The 17,190-nt window shown below is 39.1% G+C and overlaps 2 protein-coding genes across 2 annotated transcripts; both read left to right on the forward strand.

Annotated features, from left to right (window-relative positions):
* The first annotated feature begins 764 nt into the window (after window positions 1–764).
* Window positions 765–6,312, forward strand: dnajc16 (DnaJ (Hsp40) homolog, subfamily C, member 16). The gene is made up of 14 exons (XM_062427351.1): window positions 765–937; window positions 1,057–1,123; window positions 1,241–1,565; window positions 1,688–1,872; window positions 2,028–2,132; window positions 2,242–2,400; window positions 2,566–2,696; window positions 2,868–3,051; window positions 3,370–3,549; window positions 3,702–3,778; window positions 3,970–4,050; window positions 4,214–4,303; window positions 4,429–4,599; window positions 4,720–6,312. The coding sequence occupies exons 1-14, from the start codon at window positions 765–767 to the stop codon at window positions 5,165–5,167; spliced, it is 2,376 nt and encodes a 791-aa protein (XP_062283335.1). The 3' UTR covers window positions 5,168–6,312.
* Window positions 6,313–14,803: 8,491 nt separating this feature from the next.
* On the forward strand, window positions 14,804–16,769 carry LOC133987189 (galactose-specific lectin nattectin-like). Its single transcript, XM_062426476.1, has 5 exons — window positions 14,804–14,810; window positions 15,865–15,959; window positions 16,116–16,250; window positions 16,396–16,507; window positions 16,687–16,769. The coding sequence occupies exons 1-5, from the start codon at window positions 14,804–14,806 to the stop codon at window positions 16,767–16,769; spliced, it is 432 nt and encodes a 143-aa protein (XP_062282460.1).
* Window positions 16,770–17,190: the final 421 nt, after the last annotated feature.

Raw genomic sequence — 17,190 nt, forward strand, 5'->3', positions numbered from 1 at the left:
GGGGGGGGGGGGGGTGACTGATTTTATTTACCACGCACCGCCCACACTAATAAACAGCGGCGCGGCGAACATTAAAACGAACACACACACAAACACTAACGAAGGATAGGATAGAATAGGATAGGATAGGATAGTATCGGAGAGGATAGTATCGGAGAGGATAGTATTGGATAGGATAGGGAAGGATAGGTTAAGGTGTCACGGAATACTCAAACTCCCAACACGACTTTTGACACCGGGCGCCTCCTACACGCTCCTGCTCTCAGCAGCAGGTTCCTCGGCTGGAGCAGTGGGATGCTGCTGCACATACACACCCTTCGCATTTCACTGTCTCTTGAGATCAGCGTCAGCCAAGAAGCCGAGCATCCATACCGTCACCAGTGATGTGTTTGCTTCAGGTGTCTGGGAATGTAGCCGCCGCTAGCCGCAACCGAGCGACCGTCAGTAATGAAAAAACTGCGTGAACGTTTTTATCCTCGATGAATAACGGTAACACCACACCCCAGTGACATGTCAGCATGGTTATAATATTGTATAATCTGTTGCTGTATTACTTGTAGCATTTTCACTCTGCTTAGCTTCTCGCTTGTCATAATAATTGTGCATCATTAGCATTACAAGGCTAACGTCAGTATGGTGGAAAGGCTGTGCTTGATTTGTACACCAGATACAGCTGTGACATGATTTCAGCTCTTAACATCCGCAGATTAAATCCACTTTAGTTTGGTGGTGACGGACCTCCTGATGTCTCAAAGGTAACGGTGATGGCAGGGTCAAAGATGTCTCTGCCGTTGGCTCTGGTGGTGGTCCTCTCAGTGTTGCTGACAGGAGCAGCCCATGCTGGGCCTGAGATGGACCCATACAAAATCTTAGGAGTAACCAGGAGTGCAAGCCAGGCCGAAATCAAGAAAGTCTACAAGCGCCTGGCAAAAGAATGGTAAATATTTTCACCACACCAACTTTTTTGTAAAGTACTGTCATGACAAATGATTTTCCAGTGAGTACAACAGTGAAGAGAATTACAACAACTGAATTAATGATCATCTTCTTCTCAAGGCATCCTGACAAAAACAAAAATCCAGGTGCTGAGGACATGTTTATCAAGATCACCAAATCATATGAGGTTAGTGATTTATTAGAATGGAATTCATTGTGCAACTGATGTGAAACCTTTTGTATTATGTGTTATAGTTGCTATATAACAACCAGTAACTGTATACTTGTTTCGTTCACCATCTAGATCTTGTCCAATGAAGACAAGCGTGCCAATTATGACCATTATGGGCAGACTGATGACACCCAGCCATACGGAGGTGGTCGCTACGGTCAACGCCACGACAGCTTTTACTTTGACGAGTCCTTCTTCAATTTTCCTTTCAATAGCAAGAACCACAGGGACTTTGCTGACAGCAAGTACACATTGCACTTCAACCAGTATGTCAACGACGTGGTGCCTGACAGCTACAAGAGACCGTACCTGATAAAGATCACCTCTGACTGGTGTTTCAGCTGCATCCACATTGAGCCCGTGTGGAAAGAGGTGGTGCAGGAGATGGAGAATCTAGGTGTGGAATGAACGTAGCAATCATTGAGAGTTCACCTCTGGATTCTACAGTATGAAACTGTTTAAGGTGATTTGAAGAGGTTAACATGTATGTGTGTGTTTGTGGCTATCCTGTCTTTGCAGGTGTTGGAATAGGTGTGGTAGATGTTGGCTATGAGCGACGGTTAGCCAATCACCTTGGTGCTCATCGCACCCCATCAATACTCGGAGTAATCAATGGCAAAGTGACATTTTTCCATTATGCTGTAGCGAAGGAGCACCTGAGGCAGTTTGTGGAAGACCTTCTTCCTCAGAGACTTGTGGAGCGGGTAAATATCTGTTTCATGATGAATAAAAGTCGACTTAATTTCAGCCTTTTATGAAAATGTAACAAAGATAAACTGATTAATAATGCATGCACAGATAAATGAATTGGTAACAACATTCAAAATCAATAAAAAATGTTGCATTTTCTATATTTTAGGTAACTGACAAGAATGATCTGCAGTTCTTGAACAGCTGGCATGAGCTCAACAAGCCACATGTTCTTCTGTTTGACCAAGTGCCTGTAGTTCCTCTACTATACAAAGTGAGCACCTGTCTTGCCATATTTTATGTGAAATGTACCTTAGGTGCCACTGACAGATATTGCATTACTAACCTAAACATGTAAATAATGTATCTTTCCATTTATACAGCTAACAGCTTTTGCTTATAAGGACTACTTGCAGTTTGGCTATGTGGACCAGGGCCTTTCAGAGACTGCCAATCTGCAGAAACAGTTCAATATCAACACATATGCACCAACCATGTTGGTGTTCAAAGAGAACACAGACAAGCCAGCTGATATTATACAGGTAAATCACGCAATAGGGAGCTTAAGGAAAGAAAGTATTTCTGATTTATTTCCAACCAGTTAGATTCAATTATTCACTGTTACCTTAAGTTACAATGAACTTGTTTTTCCTGTTTTCATTTAATCGATCCTCCTTTTTCTACATTGCTATGTTTTTTCTCTGCAGGCTAAAGGAATGAAGAAGCAAATTATTGATGAGTTCATGTTAAACAACAAATTTCTCCTTGCGCCAAGGCTGGTTAATCAGAAGCTCTTTGATGAGCTCTGTCCTGTCAAGCAGTTTCACAGACGCAGGAAGTAAGAGAACCTGGGCTTGAATGTTCAAACCTGATAAGTAGGATAAAACTGAAACATCAAACCAAATAGAATATTTTTATTGTATTTTTAAAAAAAAATCAAATCACAGAGGTATTTTAAAATATGTATTTTGTATATACTATCTTACTGTATGGTCTGTCCTCCCATCAGATACTGTGTCCTGCTGATCACAGGAGACGAGGAGACATTTTCATATGGGAACCAGGCATTTCTCTCATTTGCCTCTGCCAATATGAAAGAAGTTGTGAGATTTGCTTATGTGTACCAACGGCTACAGCAACCACTTTGTGACATCCTCATGCAGAACAAGGACAGTGCACTGTCACCACCCCAGGTACACTAATACATGTCCAGTTCAACAGCTACAGTTGCCAGCTCAACGTAATGATATGGAACAAAATGCAACAAAAACAAACACAAAAAGGTTTAATTAAGAAAAAATAAAATAAAATGGGACATTCAAATTCTGTTTTCTCTCTGGAACTGTCTCATTGTAGTGTTCACTGCCTGTCCACAGTAAAGGGTCACTTTAAAAAAAAAAATGTCATGCTTCCATAAACAAGATGGACTGCCCCTTTGAATTCTTCCCCTTGTTGGGTATTATCTCTCACTATGCAATTTTCTGTTTGTATATGTTTGGCTGTGTGTGCAGGTTGTGATCCTGGAGAGGCGTAATGCTGCAGGGAAAGCCATGTTCAAGCCAGTGACTGCCTGGAACGGCAGTGAGGAAGACAAGCAGTGTCTCCTGGAGGAGTTGGAGCGTCTTCAGAAGGACCCATCCATCCTCATCCATGACGCCATGCTACCTGAGCTGAACAACGAGTTTGCCTCTGTATGTTGTCTTTGAGTAAAATAATGGGTTTGAACAAAGCCTTAAACAGTGCAAGTAGTGGCAAGGGGAACATTAATTTTAATCTCATAACCAAATACAATTATATATCCACCACCAGTCCTGTTACTAAATGTAATACTCTCACTCTGTAGATGTTTGTTATCCGATGGATCTATGCATCTTACGATTACCTCTCCGAAGTCATTGATGATATTCTGCATAACAACTGGTACGTGGAAATCGAATGTATTACTTTTTATTCTGCCCGAAGCTAAGTTTAAGATTCAGTTAAGGAATTCTTCATATGCCTCGCAATAGTATTAAATTTGCAAATAAGCTTCCTTTCACCTGTAATGGAAAGACACTTTTGAGATGCAAATGAAATGGTTGTTGCATTCACACATCTGTAATGACTTGCAGGCGTGAGATGATGCCTCTTCTGTCCCTCATCTTCTCTGCCCTGTTCATCTTGTTTGGAACTGTGGTCATACAAGCCTTCAGGTGGGTTATTAACCATAAATGTGTCTCACTTTTTTATTTTGACAACCAAAAATGTAGCTATACCAACATCACCTTTTCCTGGGATTTATGTAAGACAGAGTATAAAGAAAGCTTTAGATAAGAGAAAAAGAAGGAGTGCTAACTTTTTTTTGTGTCTTTTCAGTGACTCAAGTGAAGATAAACAGACAAAACCAAAGGCAAAGGATGGAATGAAAGTAGAAAATGGGTCACCAGGGACTGGGAGTACTTCAAGGCAAGACTACACTTTGAGATTTACATAATAATAATTTACTCAGTGCAGGATTTAAGGTGTGGTCTGCCTTAGCATGACATGTTTGAGGCATGTTTTTAGCTCTTCCTTTTTGCTATCGATTGTAGTCGCCCTCCCAAGAAGAATTTTGTTGAGGTGACGGAGCTGACGGATATCACTTACTTGAGCAACCTGGTGAAGTTGAGGCCAGGACACATGAACATAGTGCTGGTGCTCACTGACACCTCCAAGAACATCCTCCTCAGCAAGTTTGCCAAAGAGGTTTACTCTTTCACAGGGTAAGCTATACATTACCCCTCCTCTGTGTGGAACAAGTAAAGTCCATTATGAGTTTTTTAAGAAACATTTTTGTGTGTATTAAATTATTATGTTTGATACTTCTTTTAACCCTCTCCTAGGAGCCTGACGCTACACTTCTCCTTCCTGAATATCGACAAGCACGGTGAGTGGATAAACACACTGCTAGAATACGCCCAGGACTCCATGCACATCGATACAGACGAGGATGACAGGGGCAACAACAAAATAGACTACACCGGCTATGTGCTGGCACTTAATGGCCACAAGAAATACCTGTGTCTATTTAAGCCTGTCTACACTGGTGAAGATCTTGAAAGTAAGTCATCTGAGGATGAAGGAGGCAATTCAGGGGGAAGGTCAAGGTCCAGTTCCCGTGACGAACACCCACCACGGAAATCCAACCGGTCACGCAGCATGTCCACCCTGCAAATCCACCACAAACTGGACCGGCTGGGGTTATGGATGGAAAGACTCATGGAAGGCACTTTGCCGCGTTACTACATCCCTTCGTGGCCAGGACTAGACAAGATCACCACCAGTAAATAGAACATGGCAGGTTAGGAAGAACTAAGTATTTATAGACTGTCAAGCTTAAATGGCTCCTTTTGTGTCCTGCTGGAGTTAGGCTACAGCCTTTTTGCACTAAAGATATTTAATAGTTACAGATTAAAGTTGGGTCAATGTTACACAATTGGCTTTTAGTGAAATTACTGTGGGACAGGTTCTTTGGCGTACTCCTCTTACATTCATTGCATGCTAAACTCAGTAGTTTTATTTCCTTCAGGCAAATGCTGCTGCTACAGCCTTGAGAGCAGAAAACAGAATCACTGTGGCCACCTGTACTCCTGCCTTCATTGACCATCAGGCATATTCACATACACACTAAAGGAGACAGGACAATGACCTTAGTCTTTATTGATGAATACTGTGAACAGAGATGCATGTCTCTAACACTAAATGTCTTTGCCTTTTTATGCATCTCTATCCAATTTTTCCTAAGTTACAGATTATCTCTTGAATGCTGACTGGCTTGTACAGTATGGCACACTGCTATAATGACAATGCCTTTTATCCTGGACTTCAAGAGTTACTCCATTTTCTTCCTTGATGATGTGATTGCATAAAAAGAAAATACTTGTTTTGTTCCGTGGGAACTGTTGGGGTTGTGATTTAAAATGTCTTCACTACAAACGAGTTATTTAGCAGCTTTGGTCCATGTTACAACTTCTGTTAGCCAGTAGCTTTATGTAGCAAACATAACGAACAGGCTGTCCATTTTATTTTCTGAATGTTTTTCAAATGGATTCAATTGAATTAGAAATTATCATGATGTCATCTTGAATTATGTGGACAAACACATGAACATGAAGTTAAGCTGTGTGCTTTATTTATTTCTTCATTTGTGTTGTCAACATGAAGTGTAAATATGTCATTAATATTTGTTTGTTGGTACTATGTGATGTACATTTTGTAAATAATCATGGTATCTATGGGACCTGCATTTTAAAAAGTATGTAACTTGAAAGATTAGGTGAATGTTTTACATGGATTTATCAAAATGCTGTAGTTACGGTTTTTAGTTTCCATTTTTCTATTACACGTTAGTGTAATTGATGTCTGCCTGTGTCAGATGTTCAGTTGGTCTTCAATAGTGCATTTATCCTCTTGTTGGTCGTAATAAAATACTTTGTTTATTAATTAAAACATAAAACTATAACTACTGAATAAATGTACTTCCTCACCAGCTCATTCAACAAAACTGTGGGTCAATTGCCATTTACCATTTCAAGTTTTTGGTAATTAATGTAACTGGGCATTAAAAATATAGGGCACACCAACTCAATCCAGTCTAAACATGTCTCTGTGGCTCAGGAATTTGGTTGTTGTGTTTGAAAGCAGAAGGTTGGTGGTCTGAGACCACCCAAGGTTATAGTGAATTCTAATTAGAATTTATTTGGTAATGCCCGTAATTGGGGATTATAAAAATAGGGCACAACAACACAGTGCAATCCAGAGATGTCTGTTAGGTTTGTGGCTGTATTGGTAACGCACAATTTGGTGGGTTGAGACCACCCAAGATCATAGTGAGTTCCAATTACAGACAAATAGCCATTTCTGAATTTTTTGGAAATGCATGTAATTGGGGACTAAAGATATAGGGCACACCAACTCATTCCAGTCCAGACATGTCTCCCTGGCACAGTAGGTTAGTGGTTGTGTTGGAAACCAAAAGATTTATGACCGTAAGTCGTATTGAGTTTATTATTAGATGTAAATATTGCTCATTTCTCATGCATGTCATATGGTAGAGTTCATTCTTTCCTAAGCTGATAACAGCAATTTAACAACTCATATAGATCTGATCTGGGATGATATGGATGATACAGCGTATGTGTAGCTACTGGACTGTGTAAAGAGCTGGTTCAGGATTAAAGGCCAGGAGGCGGCAGCAACTGGCAGGAGACTTTATAACGCCATGCAATGAAACGTTGAACTTATCTTCTCTTTTGATTTTTTATAAATACAACTTGATTGTGTCTCTTCTGCTTTTTTGTCAGGTCTACTTTTTCTTCAGAAAAATTAGCTTTCTGTTAGCCACAAACTACCACAGAGAAATAACTTATAAAACTCTCTCTCTTTTCTCACACAGGCATACACATCTCTGCATTTATCTTTAGCACACCGATAGTCCTGTCATTGATGTATTTCTGTAGACACACCCTCTTGTTTTAGATATCTTCTTAAATCAGACTGTGACTTACTGATTTTACCGCCAGATGGCGCCACATAACCAAAAGAACCAATTTCATTGCCACATGGTTTATGTTGCGTCCAGGGGCCCGTTTCAGAAAGCAGGTTTAGTGAAAACTCTCAGTTAGTTAACCCTGAGATGAGGGAAACTCTGGTTTTTCGGTTTCACAAAGCCAGTTCAGCTTAACTCTGAGTCAATTACCCTGGCAACATACTCCGTGAACCTAACCTGCTCGCTGACAGGTTTTCTTCAACTAACCCTGAGTTTTTTTCTCCTTTTTAACTGAATCCTGCAGACTGAAGGAGCTGTCAGACATTTCTTAAAGAGTTAGTTAATATTGAAGCACAAATACGAAGCAGAAATCTCCGTCAGAGGGTGATCAGACCCCGCTGGGATGTTTTATCATTCTTTAATGATTTTCTATTTGAGTGTTTCCGTTTTGCTGTAGGCCTACAATCGATCATTTATCTGAACAATATTCTCAGCCCTCGTATCGTCTGTACGACACATCGACACATGCTCTCAGTTCAGAACAAGTTCTTTGTGTTGCACTTTGTTTTTTTCTTTGCCAATGGTAGTTTTATATGTAACATCTGTGAGGCTGAGCATGTTACCAAGGCAACCGTCTGTGAGGCTGTCAGACACGTAAGATTTGAAAGTTATTGATAGCCAAGTGGTTACTGCGCATGCCTCGTAATGACAGTGTCTTTGGTTCGATTCCAGCGAGGACCTGCGATTTCTGCAGGTCTTTCCCCTCTTTTTCTCTCCTTGTTTCCTGTCAACCTCTATACCAGCTAATGTTAAATTAAGGTGAAAGTGCCCAAACATAAATCTTTTTTTTTTTTTTTTATTAAGAAAAAAGAAATGTGACTCTTGCACTGAAACGTTTACACTTTGGTAGTGTGAAAGGCATTTAGGTGTTGTTTTCAAATATCATTATTAAATAGCTACTGGCAGTGTTTGGGTAGCTGAAAAATTGACTTTCTTTTTTGCTTTGAAGATTTCACTAACTACTGAAATATGCCACTGAATGCTGTTTAATGAGGGCAGGCTAAACAACATCACAATTACTTGTAATGAAAGTATACCTGACTTGTTTGAGCTATATTTTTATATTTCATATTCAGTTGCTGCCAAGTAAGCCTGCGTTTTGCACCTGTTGGGGTCTGCATGAATATTAAATGTGCCACGCACAAACACATACACAGAATATAAATGTTGAATAAGTAACACTCGAGACAAAACTTCTTTTTTTTTCATTAATACTCACACATTGGTAATTTTCTGCCACACCAACTCATGTTCTTTTGCTGCTGCTACTGTATTGCTTTTTTTCTTAAGTATATACTCATTATCTGCATGCATTCATTAATATTTCTAATTCCACTGTGGAGAAGTAGGAGGACTGAGCCCTTTGTTTCACCTGTTGCCATGGTGAATCATGTTATCTTTGCTCCATTGATGAGGGCTTGGTATCTCCTCATGCAAAAGCTTCACTAAGAGTTACTTTGACTCAGAGTTGATTGAACTAACTGTTAACACTTGTTCTGAAACCGAAAACTCAGTTTGACAGCTTGACAGCTCAGAGTCGGTCAACCTAGAGTTAAGGTTTTAACTCAGAGTTAGTTAAACCTGCTTCCTGAAACAGGCTCCAGGTCTTGTTGGAAAAACCAATATCTAACATCTATCCGGTGAATAATTCATTTTTAGGCAAATTTACAACCTGTAAAATGTGAATTTTCTATGACTGCTGAGGTGTTGACATGAGACTTTTAGGAGGCACAGAGCACTGATGTTGAATCAATGAGATTTTGGATTACAATAATTTATAGCCTAAGACTGTTAAATATTCACCTTTGTTCGGCTTTTGTTTTAATTCTGGTTGATTTTGAGATGTCACAGATGACATGAATTGAACAGAAATATTCTTTATCTGGATACAATATCAATCTGCTCTGATTAGCCTAATTTATGTATTTATTTACCAGCCTAAATAGTCCTTTTGTAATATGAATAGTCTACAGAGTATTTTGCAACATTTGCCTTTTTATGGATTTTACTGCTTGTGTTTTTCAAATGTGAAAGCACATGCTTTTGAAACGCTTCCACCCTTTCAGCTCTCTGGAAGACAACATTAATTCAGCCTCCACTTTGACCAAACTCACCAGACTCCCGAGAAAGAAGAAGAAAAAGAACTCCCCCTAGTTGCACCTCCAGCAGCTGGGTGTAGCTGCAATGGTGAAGAAGGCATATCAGCTGTGTGCTTGGCCAGCAGGTGATAGTTGAGACTCGATGTGCTTCTGTGGTAAATCAGTTCACATCGACAATAAATGAAAATAACTTTGGTCTTGTGAATAGAACATCTGGCAGGGCTTTGAAGCTGAATTTGCCGTTCATAAGACCCTTTTCTTTAGGATCCATATCTGCTTGTCATTCAAAACATTACTGCTGCATCACTTCCTTATCTCCCAAACTACGAGCCAGGACAAGGGTCAAACACAACATGCGTACGTTAATTGTGCGGTAAAAACTTGCACAGTTAAAATGAATTTGGTTTAAAAAGTTTTTATTGACAGCCGTAGTATTCTTGTATTTCAACTCATGCCACTGACAAAACATCTTCTTTCTCTATCTGCCTGTACTATGGATGTTTTGGACCAAATTCACAATTGTGCTTTGTTAACTTGATGTTGATGTGCATACAGGGAAAATTGAAGAAAAAACCTTTAAAGAAAGAAATATGTTCTGTGCACTTGTGACAACCGTTCCCATAATGGGGCTGGTAGTCACACACTAGAGGGTTTGCTTGAGTGGGGCTTGGCAGGTGAGGATGGAAGGAGAGGCTGATGGAGCGAAATTCATGATAGGGTACCAGAACCACGTGTTACTATACCAGATGCACGAAAATACATGATAGGGTACCAGAACCACAATGTTCCTATACCAGATGCACGAAAATACATGATAGGGTACCAAAACCACCAGAACCACATATTACTATACCAGATTCACGAAAATACATGATAGGGTACCAGAACCACAACGTCACTATACCAGATGCACAAAAATTCATGATAGGGTAACAGGACCACTTGTTAGTATACCAGATGCACGAAAATACATGATCAGTGTTGGTCACGTTACTTTGAAAAAGTAATTAATTATAGTTACTCATTACTTCTCCAAAAAAGTAACTGAGTTACATCAATGTCAAAGTAGAGAGAGAGAGAGAGAAGCGCCTGTTCGGGCCAAAACCGCTCTAGTGAGGTTTGAAGAAGTAACGCCGCATTTTTATGTTGTTCCATAAATCAAATTTCCACCCGAAAAACACACGCACCCTTTTTAGGGCATTGAGGTCTAGGGGCTACTCGAAGTGTTTCCTTAGAAGTAACAAGGCGGAGCTCAACAGCACCCTCACCCAGTATAACAATGTTAGAACACGGCCATCTGGCCTGACCCTCGTCCCCATGGTAATAACTTACTTTGAGAGTCACACTAGATTTTTGAAGACTCTTAAATCAAACTTCCAGGGGGCAAGGGAGGGTTGGGACCTGCTGGAGGAGTGCCATCCCCATCGAAGCATGTAATCTCTCTAGAGCCAGTGTTAACCTTTTGGGCGGTGCAAGATGCTCTGTGGAAGAAGACCCACTCCTTGTGTAGATACAAAGGGCTCATTGTAATGTGATGAAGACACACTAATTATACACTAATTAAATTTAAATTTTAAATTATACACTAATTTAAACATACTTGTGAATATTACATTCCATTTCTGCCAAGTCCATTCTACTATATGCCACTAAATTCTGCACCTTTAAAGTATGTGTGTCAGTGAACAAGCAACATCTCAACAGAGCTCCAGAATCTTAGAGACATAGATGTGTAATTCATTTGGTGAGGCAAAAACAAGGCCAAATAAAAAGAAAATGGACTGTCTTTGGGAAATAATGATCAAAGTATGATGTAAGGGTGGAACTTTGGTGACATTTACAGGAGATTATAATCTCAAAACTGTGACAGGTTCAGGACTTGTAATCACACTCAGTTGATTTCTGATATTGGTTTTGTGTCTCGACTTTTGCGTGTTGGGGATTAAGGGAGTTACCACTGTAAATATTCAATTTGGGTGTGGAAGCAGTCGTTGACTTTCACCAGTCACACATACCTTTATCACGCATATTCATATTTAGTTTTGTCCAACTAACTTTCCATTAATAAAAATGACTTGGATGTAAAAGTAGAAACATGGATTTTATGATTAATAGACCACATAAATAAGAGGCATTTGAAAAAAAACTAAACAAATACTGTAAATTACAGTAGACACTGTAAATAAAGGTAAAAAGCACATTGAAAAAGATGTTATCCATTTTCTTTTCTTTTTTAAACGTATCTTCTATTCCACAATAACATTAATCAGTGTTTTAAAAACCATAAAACATTAAATCTAAGTAGGATGAAATGACACTGAAAAAGTTAAAACAAAAACTAAACATTATCAACTTCATAAATGGAGGATTTGTTGACAATGAAAAAAGAAATCCTTAAATAACTACTTTTCCCCACCATGGCCAGGATTATTTGTATCAATTGCACTCTTGCCTTGATGACAACATCCAGTCTCAGAATATGAGAAAGCGGGTCCTACTCTGGATGGCATTACTCTGGCCTCCAGCACCACTGTAAGGAACCTAGGACTTATATTTGATCAGGATTTGTCCTTTAATTCTAGGACTGCCTTTTTTCATCTGCGTAATATTGCAAAAATCAGACACATCCTGTCTCAAAATAATGCTGAAAAATTAGTCCATGCATTTGTTACTTCTAGGCTTGATTATTGTAATTCATTATTATCAGGCTGTCCTAATAATTCTTTAAAGACTCTCCAGCTGGTCCAGAATGCAGCTGCACGCGTTCTGACAAAAACTAGACAGAGAGATCATATTACTCCCTTAAAATCTAGAATTGAATTTAAAATCCTTATCCCTCCCTTCAAAGCTCTTAAAGATCAGGCTCCATCATATCTTAAATAGCTTATAGTACCTTATGTACCTACCAGAACACTGCGCTCCCAGCATGCAGGCCTATTTGTGGTTCCTAGTATCTCTAAAATTATAGTGGGAGGCAGAGCCTTCAGTTATCAGGCTCCTCTCCTATGGAACCATCTCCCAGATTCAGTCCGGGGGGCAGACACCCTCTCTACGTTTAAGAGTAGGCTTAAAACTTTCCTTTTTGATAAAGCTTATAGTTAGGGCCGGCCAGGCCTGTCCTGGACCAGCTCCTAGTTTATGCTGCTATAGGCTTAGACTGCCGGGGGACTCCCATGATGCACTAAGCTCCTCTCTCCTCCTCTTTCTCTCTCTCGTCCATCTATATCCATTAACCCGGAGTTGTCTGTGCTTTCTCGTCTCACAGGTAATCTGGGCCTGTAGACATCCGGATGACAGATTCCAGTCCCGGACCTACTAGCTTCAATGTTGATTTTCAATGTGCTTCTTTCTCCTATCCTTCTCTCTCCTCTCTACCCCAACCGGTCGAGGCAGATGGCCGCCCACTTTGAGCCTGGTTCTGCCTGAGGTTTCTTCCTGTTAAAAGTTTTTTCTTGCCATTGTCGCCAAGTGCTTGCTCATGTGGAAATGTTGGGTGTCTTTGAAATTAAACCTGAAGAGTACGGTTTAGACCTGCTCTATGTGTAAAGTGCTTTGAGATAAATAAACAAATAGACAAATAAAGATTGATTGATTGATTGATTGATCTTTGTTTCTGTTTGCCAGTGATTTTATTGTATTTTTTATTATTCTAAATATGAAAAGGAAATCAAACCACTTTTACATTTCTGCTCAGCCCTTTTTGACCAGGAAAATAAAAACAGCTCGTATTTCAATTTAATCATTTTTATTTTAAAACAATTTTTAGTTTGTAAAGTAAATATATTACATATTGCACCTTTATACTTTAAAGGATCTGTCAACATCCTTTTGCCATAAGTAGGGCCTAAACCCTAGGGAAACATCACGCAACAGCAGCATCTGTGTGGATTTGGATTAACAGATTCGTTTTTTGGTTGTATTAACATTGTTTAATGAACTAACCTTTACACAAGGCTGTGGAAATATGATAGATCTGCAGATGACAAAGCAGCTAGAGAACGTATATAAAGACTGTGCAAGACTTTCCAAGACATTCTACTACCTGCTGTTGTAAGTGCAACCTCAACTAATCATCAGCAAGGTAAGGGTTTCATTTTCTGCATTTACAGCATCAGTTTTACAGAAGATTCTCAATCTACTCAACATTTTATTTTGTATTTGATAGATATATTTTTGTGTATTTCTGATTTCTGATCTTAACCCAGATGGCATCCAGTCTTTACATCATTGTGCTCCTCTGTCTGACCAGTGGACTGGGGGCTGAAGCGAGTGTAAGTAATATTTCTTATAGAAAGATAGTTTTTTTCTTTTTAATACATTAGTTACAGCTTCTAACATTAACCTTTCATACTATGACAGCTCTACAAAACATTTTTTAAAACAAATCTTAATTTGCTAGTCTTGGGGTGGGTACTTAGAAATGTTAAGTGCTAGGAAAGCATACGGCTGAATACCCACTAAACACAGTACAGAAAAGCTTATTTGGGTAAAATTATTATTATTAATCAATTTGACACTCAACTATGAATAAAAAACTATGGTGTGTGGGTATCTAACATGGATTCTGTCTGTCAAAGCAGTCAAAGCAAAGAGGGAAGTCAGACTGCTGAAGCATTATTTTAACTTAACTAAACTTAAGAATGAATTATTGCATGAAACAAGTACTGGATTTTTGTACCCATCACTTACATTGAAAATCTCTTTGCAGCCAGTACAGACAAGTGAAAAGATTACAGTGAAAAATAATCCTTTCAATGTGCATTTCAGTTCTTCCAAGTTTAGTCAATCTCTAATAATGTGTTCTTTATATTCACAGGCAAAATGTACAAAACCAGGTTGGTACTTCTTTTTCTTTCGAGTTAAGATTTAAAAGATGCCCGTTGGACAGCAGCTCATAAAACAGACTTTTCTGGGGGACAAAATGTATAGGCTTGTTTCTCAATTAATTTTCACAAGCTACAGGCATGGAGAACTACCTCCTTCTTAGTCAGTGTACCTAAGAGTAACTAAGTACACATATTTAAAGCTGCATTCTGTAGTTATGAGAGAAAAAGTGGATTTAGCCAGAACATTTGAATGAGTACAGCCTCCAGGTCCCTCCTTCTTCCTCTCTGCTGAGCTGCAGTCCTACCTTCTAAGCCCCTCACCACAGAGGAACCTGCTGTGCACGCTGCACGCACATGAAGGCTCGTCCCCACAGTAAAGCCAGTCATACACTGTGCGATTTCGGAGCCACATTTTTTAAATAGCAGTTCATACAGTACAAGTATATCGCTCGCGATGCAAGGTCTGGGCTCACGATTTATATGCTCACGCTGCACTGTCCAACGGTCTGCTGCAACTTCACTGCTCACACTATACGAGTGAAATAAACACGTAGGATCCCCTGAGCCTAGAACTGTGTGACTATCTCAAAGAAGAAGAAGAGAAAAATAAGTTATCAAAGTTGTTAGTCATGTTGTCCAAGGAAAGACGCGCTGCCTTGACCAAATGTGCTGTCCTGTGCTCCGAGACGTCCAAGACAAAAACAGAGGCACTGGTGTATATGGACAGCAGGGATTAATATGTTTCCCGAAAATAAGACATATTTAAATCCCGGGAAATCAACGTTTTTCAAAAAGGCATAACATTAGCTAAACCCTGGTCATTTCGCAATTAACCAAAATGAACGCATTATGCTAGGCCGTTAATCGCATTAATCGCAGGACAACTCTCCTATTTTGTGTGCCAAGAACCTTTTCTGTTTTGCCGAGTTATCAAAAGAGGTACATTTTACTTTTGTACTTAAATACATTTCAGAGCCTTTTTAAAAAAAAACTTTTTACTTGAGTAAAGGAGCTGAATCAGTACTTCTACTTTTACCAATCTTTTTTTTTTACACAAGTATCTGTAGCCTACTTCTACTTAAGTACAGAATGTGATTGCTTTTACCACCTCTGCATACCACATAGGCAAGACTCAGAAGAACATGCTTGCGCTTTGTAATCATAGTGCGTTGTGTTAATTGATAAGGTGTGTTGTATTTTACTGGCGCACAGCACGCAAACCCATTTCCCGGGAATCGGGAAATGGTTTTGATTGGATTAAACCCTAATGGACACACAGGTGGCTTGGAGAACATGAGCAATAAGGTTTATCCATTTTGCAAAATGATCCAATATTTCTATTTCAATGTATAGAACAAGACACAACAATTGAGGACGAACAGTTCTTGATGTCTTGATGTCAATCCATTTTTTTAAAAATGGATTGATACTGTTCTAATAATGTATTTCTTATCTAGGACAAATTAATATTTAGATCATATTTATTCATCTTCTAACATCACAGTTGTGTTATAGGACATTGTTGTGAGAAGTGCCCCGCTGGTTGGACTGAGTTTGACTCTCGCTGCTTCATGTTTCACTTTGCTGAGATGGACTGGTCTGATGCTGAGGTACAACAATAATACAGTGGCATTGTATTTATGTATTTATATATTCTCTAAAAAATGTTTTTTCAAGAATTATTCAGACAAAAAATCCCAAGTTTAAAGTTGTTTACATGAATAATTCTTATTTTCATTGCCCCTCACTTTGTGTCCCCTCCTTAGAAAACTTGCATTGAACTTGGTGGGAATCTGGCTTCAATCCAAACAGCGGAGGATTACAATGCCCTCAGAGAGATGGTTAATAGAGCAACAGGCACAGACAGAGACACTTGGCTTGGAGGCTATGATGCAGTTAAGGTGAGTGATTTACCAATAAATAAGATCTCTATATTTTGTACATGAATTTTGTTGCTGCCTAAAATAGTTGGACTGCTAAACATACATGGATTTTTTTACATTTGAAATACACTGGTACACAAATTATCATTGCTTTTTCTTTCAGGAGGGTGCGTGGAAGTGGAGTGATGGCTCAAAGTTTGAATTCAGTGGCTGGTTCAAAGGGGAGCCAAACAATGCTGGAGGAATAGAACACTGTATGGAGATGAACTCTAAAGGTAAAAAAAATCCTTGTCTGTTGTCCTCTTAATGAAATCTGCTCATAATAAGCATTGCAATTTGTTATTTATTCATCACATAATTTGAGACAGTCCAGAAAGAGGAGAATGTCAAACAGGACTGTAGCCTCTGAAGTGTTTGTCTGATGCCTTTTTCCTCTTTGATCCTCTTCTTATAGGACGGGACTACGTCAACGACATGAAGTGTAATGAGAGGAGATCTTTCATTTGTGCCAAGGACACAATATCTGAGCCACAATAAAGATGTGATGAAGATGATGTCACACCTTCAGTGATGATGTGACTTTATAGAGATGTCAGGCCTCGGTGCTATCAGTACCTATAAGCCAATAACGGTCCTACTTCTGTTTTTTGATCAATAAACAGATGCATCTTCCTTAAATAAAATAAAATGAAATAAAAATTATTTTCAATAATACTGCACCTAACCACAATGCTTCTTCTTTATTCTTTATTCCATGCCCCACAAGGATCATGAGCATGGGGGTGGGGGTTTTGTTGAAAAAAACAATATCTAACATCTATCCCGTGAATAATTCAATTTTTGGCAAATTTACAACCTGTAAAATGTGAATTTTCTATGATTGCTGAGGCATTGACATGAGACTTTTAGGAGGCACAGAGCACTGATGTTGAATCAATAAGATACTGGATAATAATAA

The sequence above is a fragment of the Scomber scombrus genome, chromosome 10 (assembly GCF_963691925.1).
Source record: "Scomber scombrus chromosome 10, fScoSco1.1, whole genome shotgun sequence".
Classification (NCBI taxonomy): Eukaryota; Metazoa; Chordata; class Actinopteri; order Scombriformes; family Scombridae; genus Scomber; species Scomber scombrus.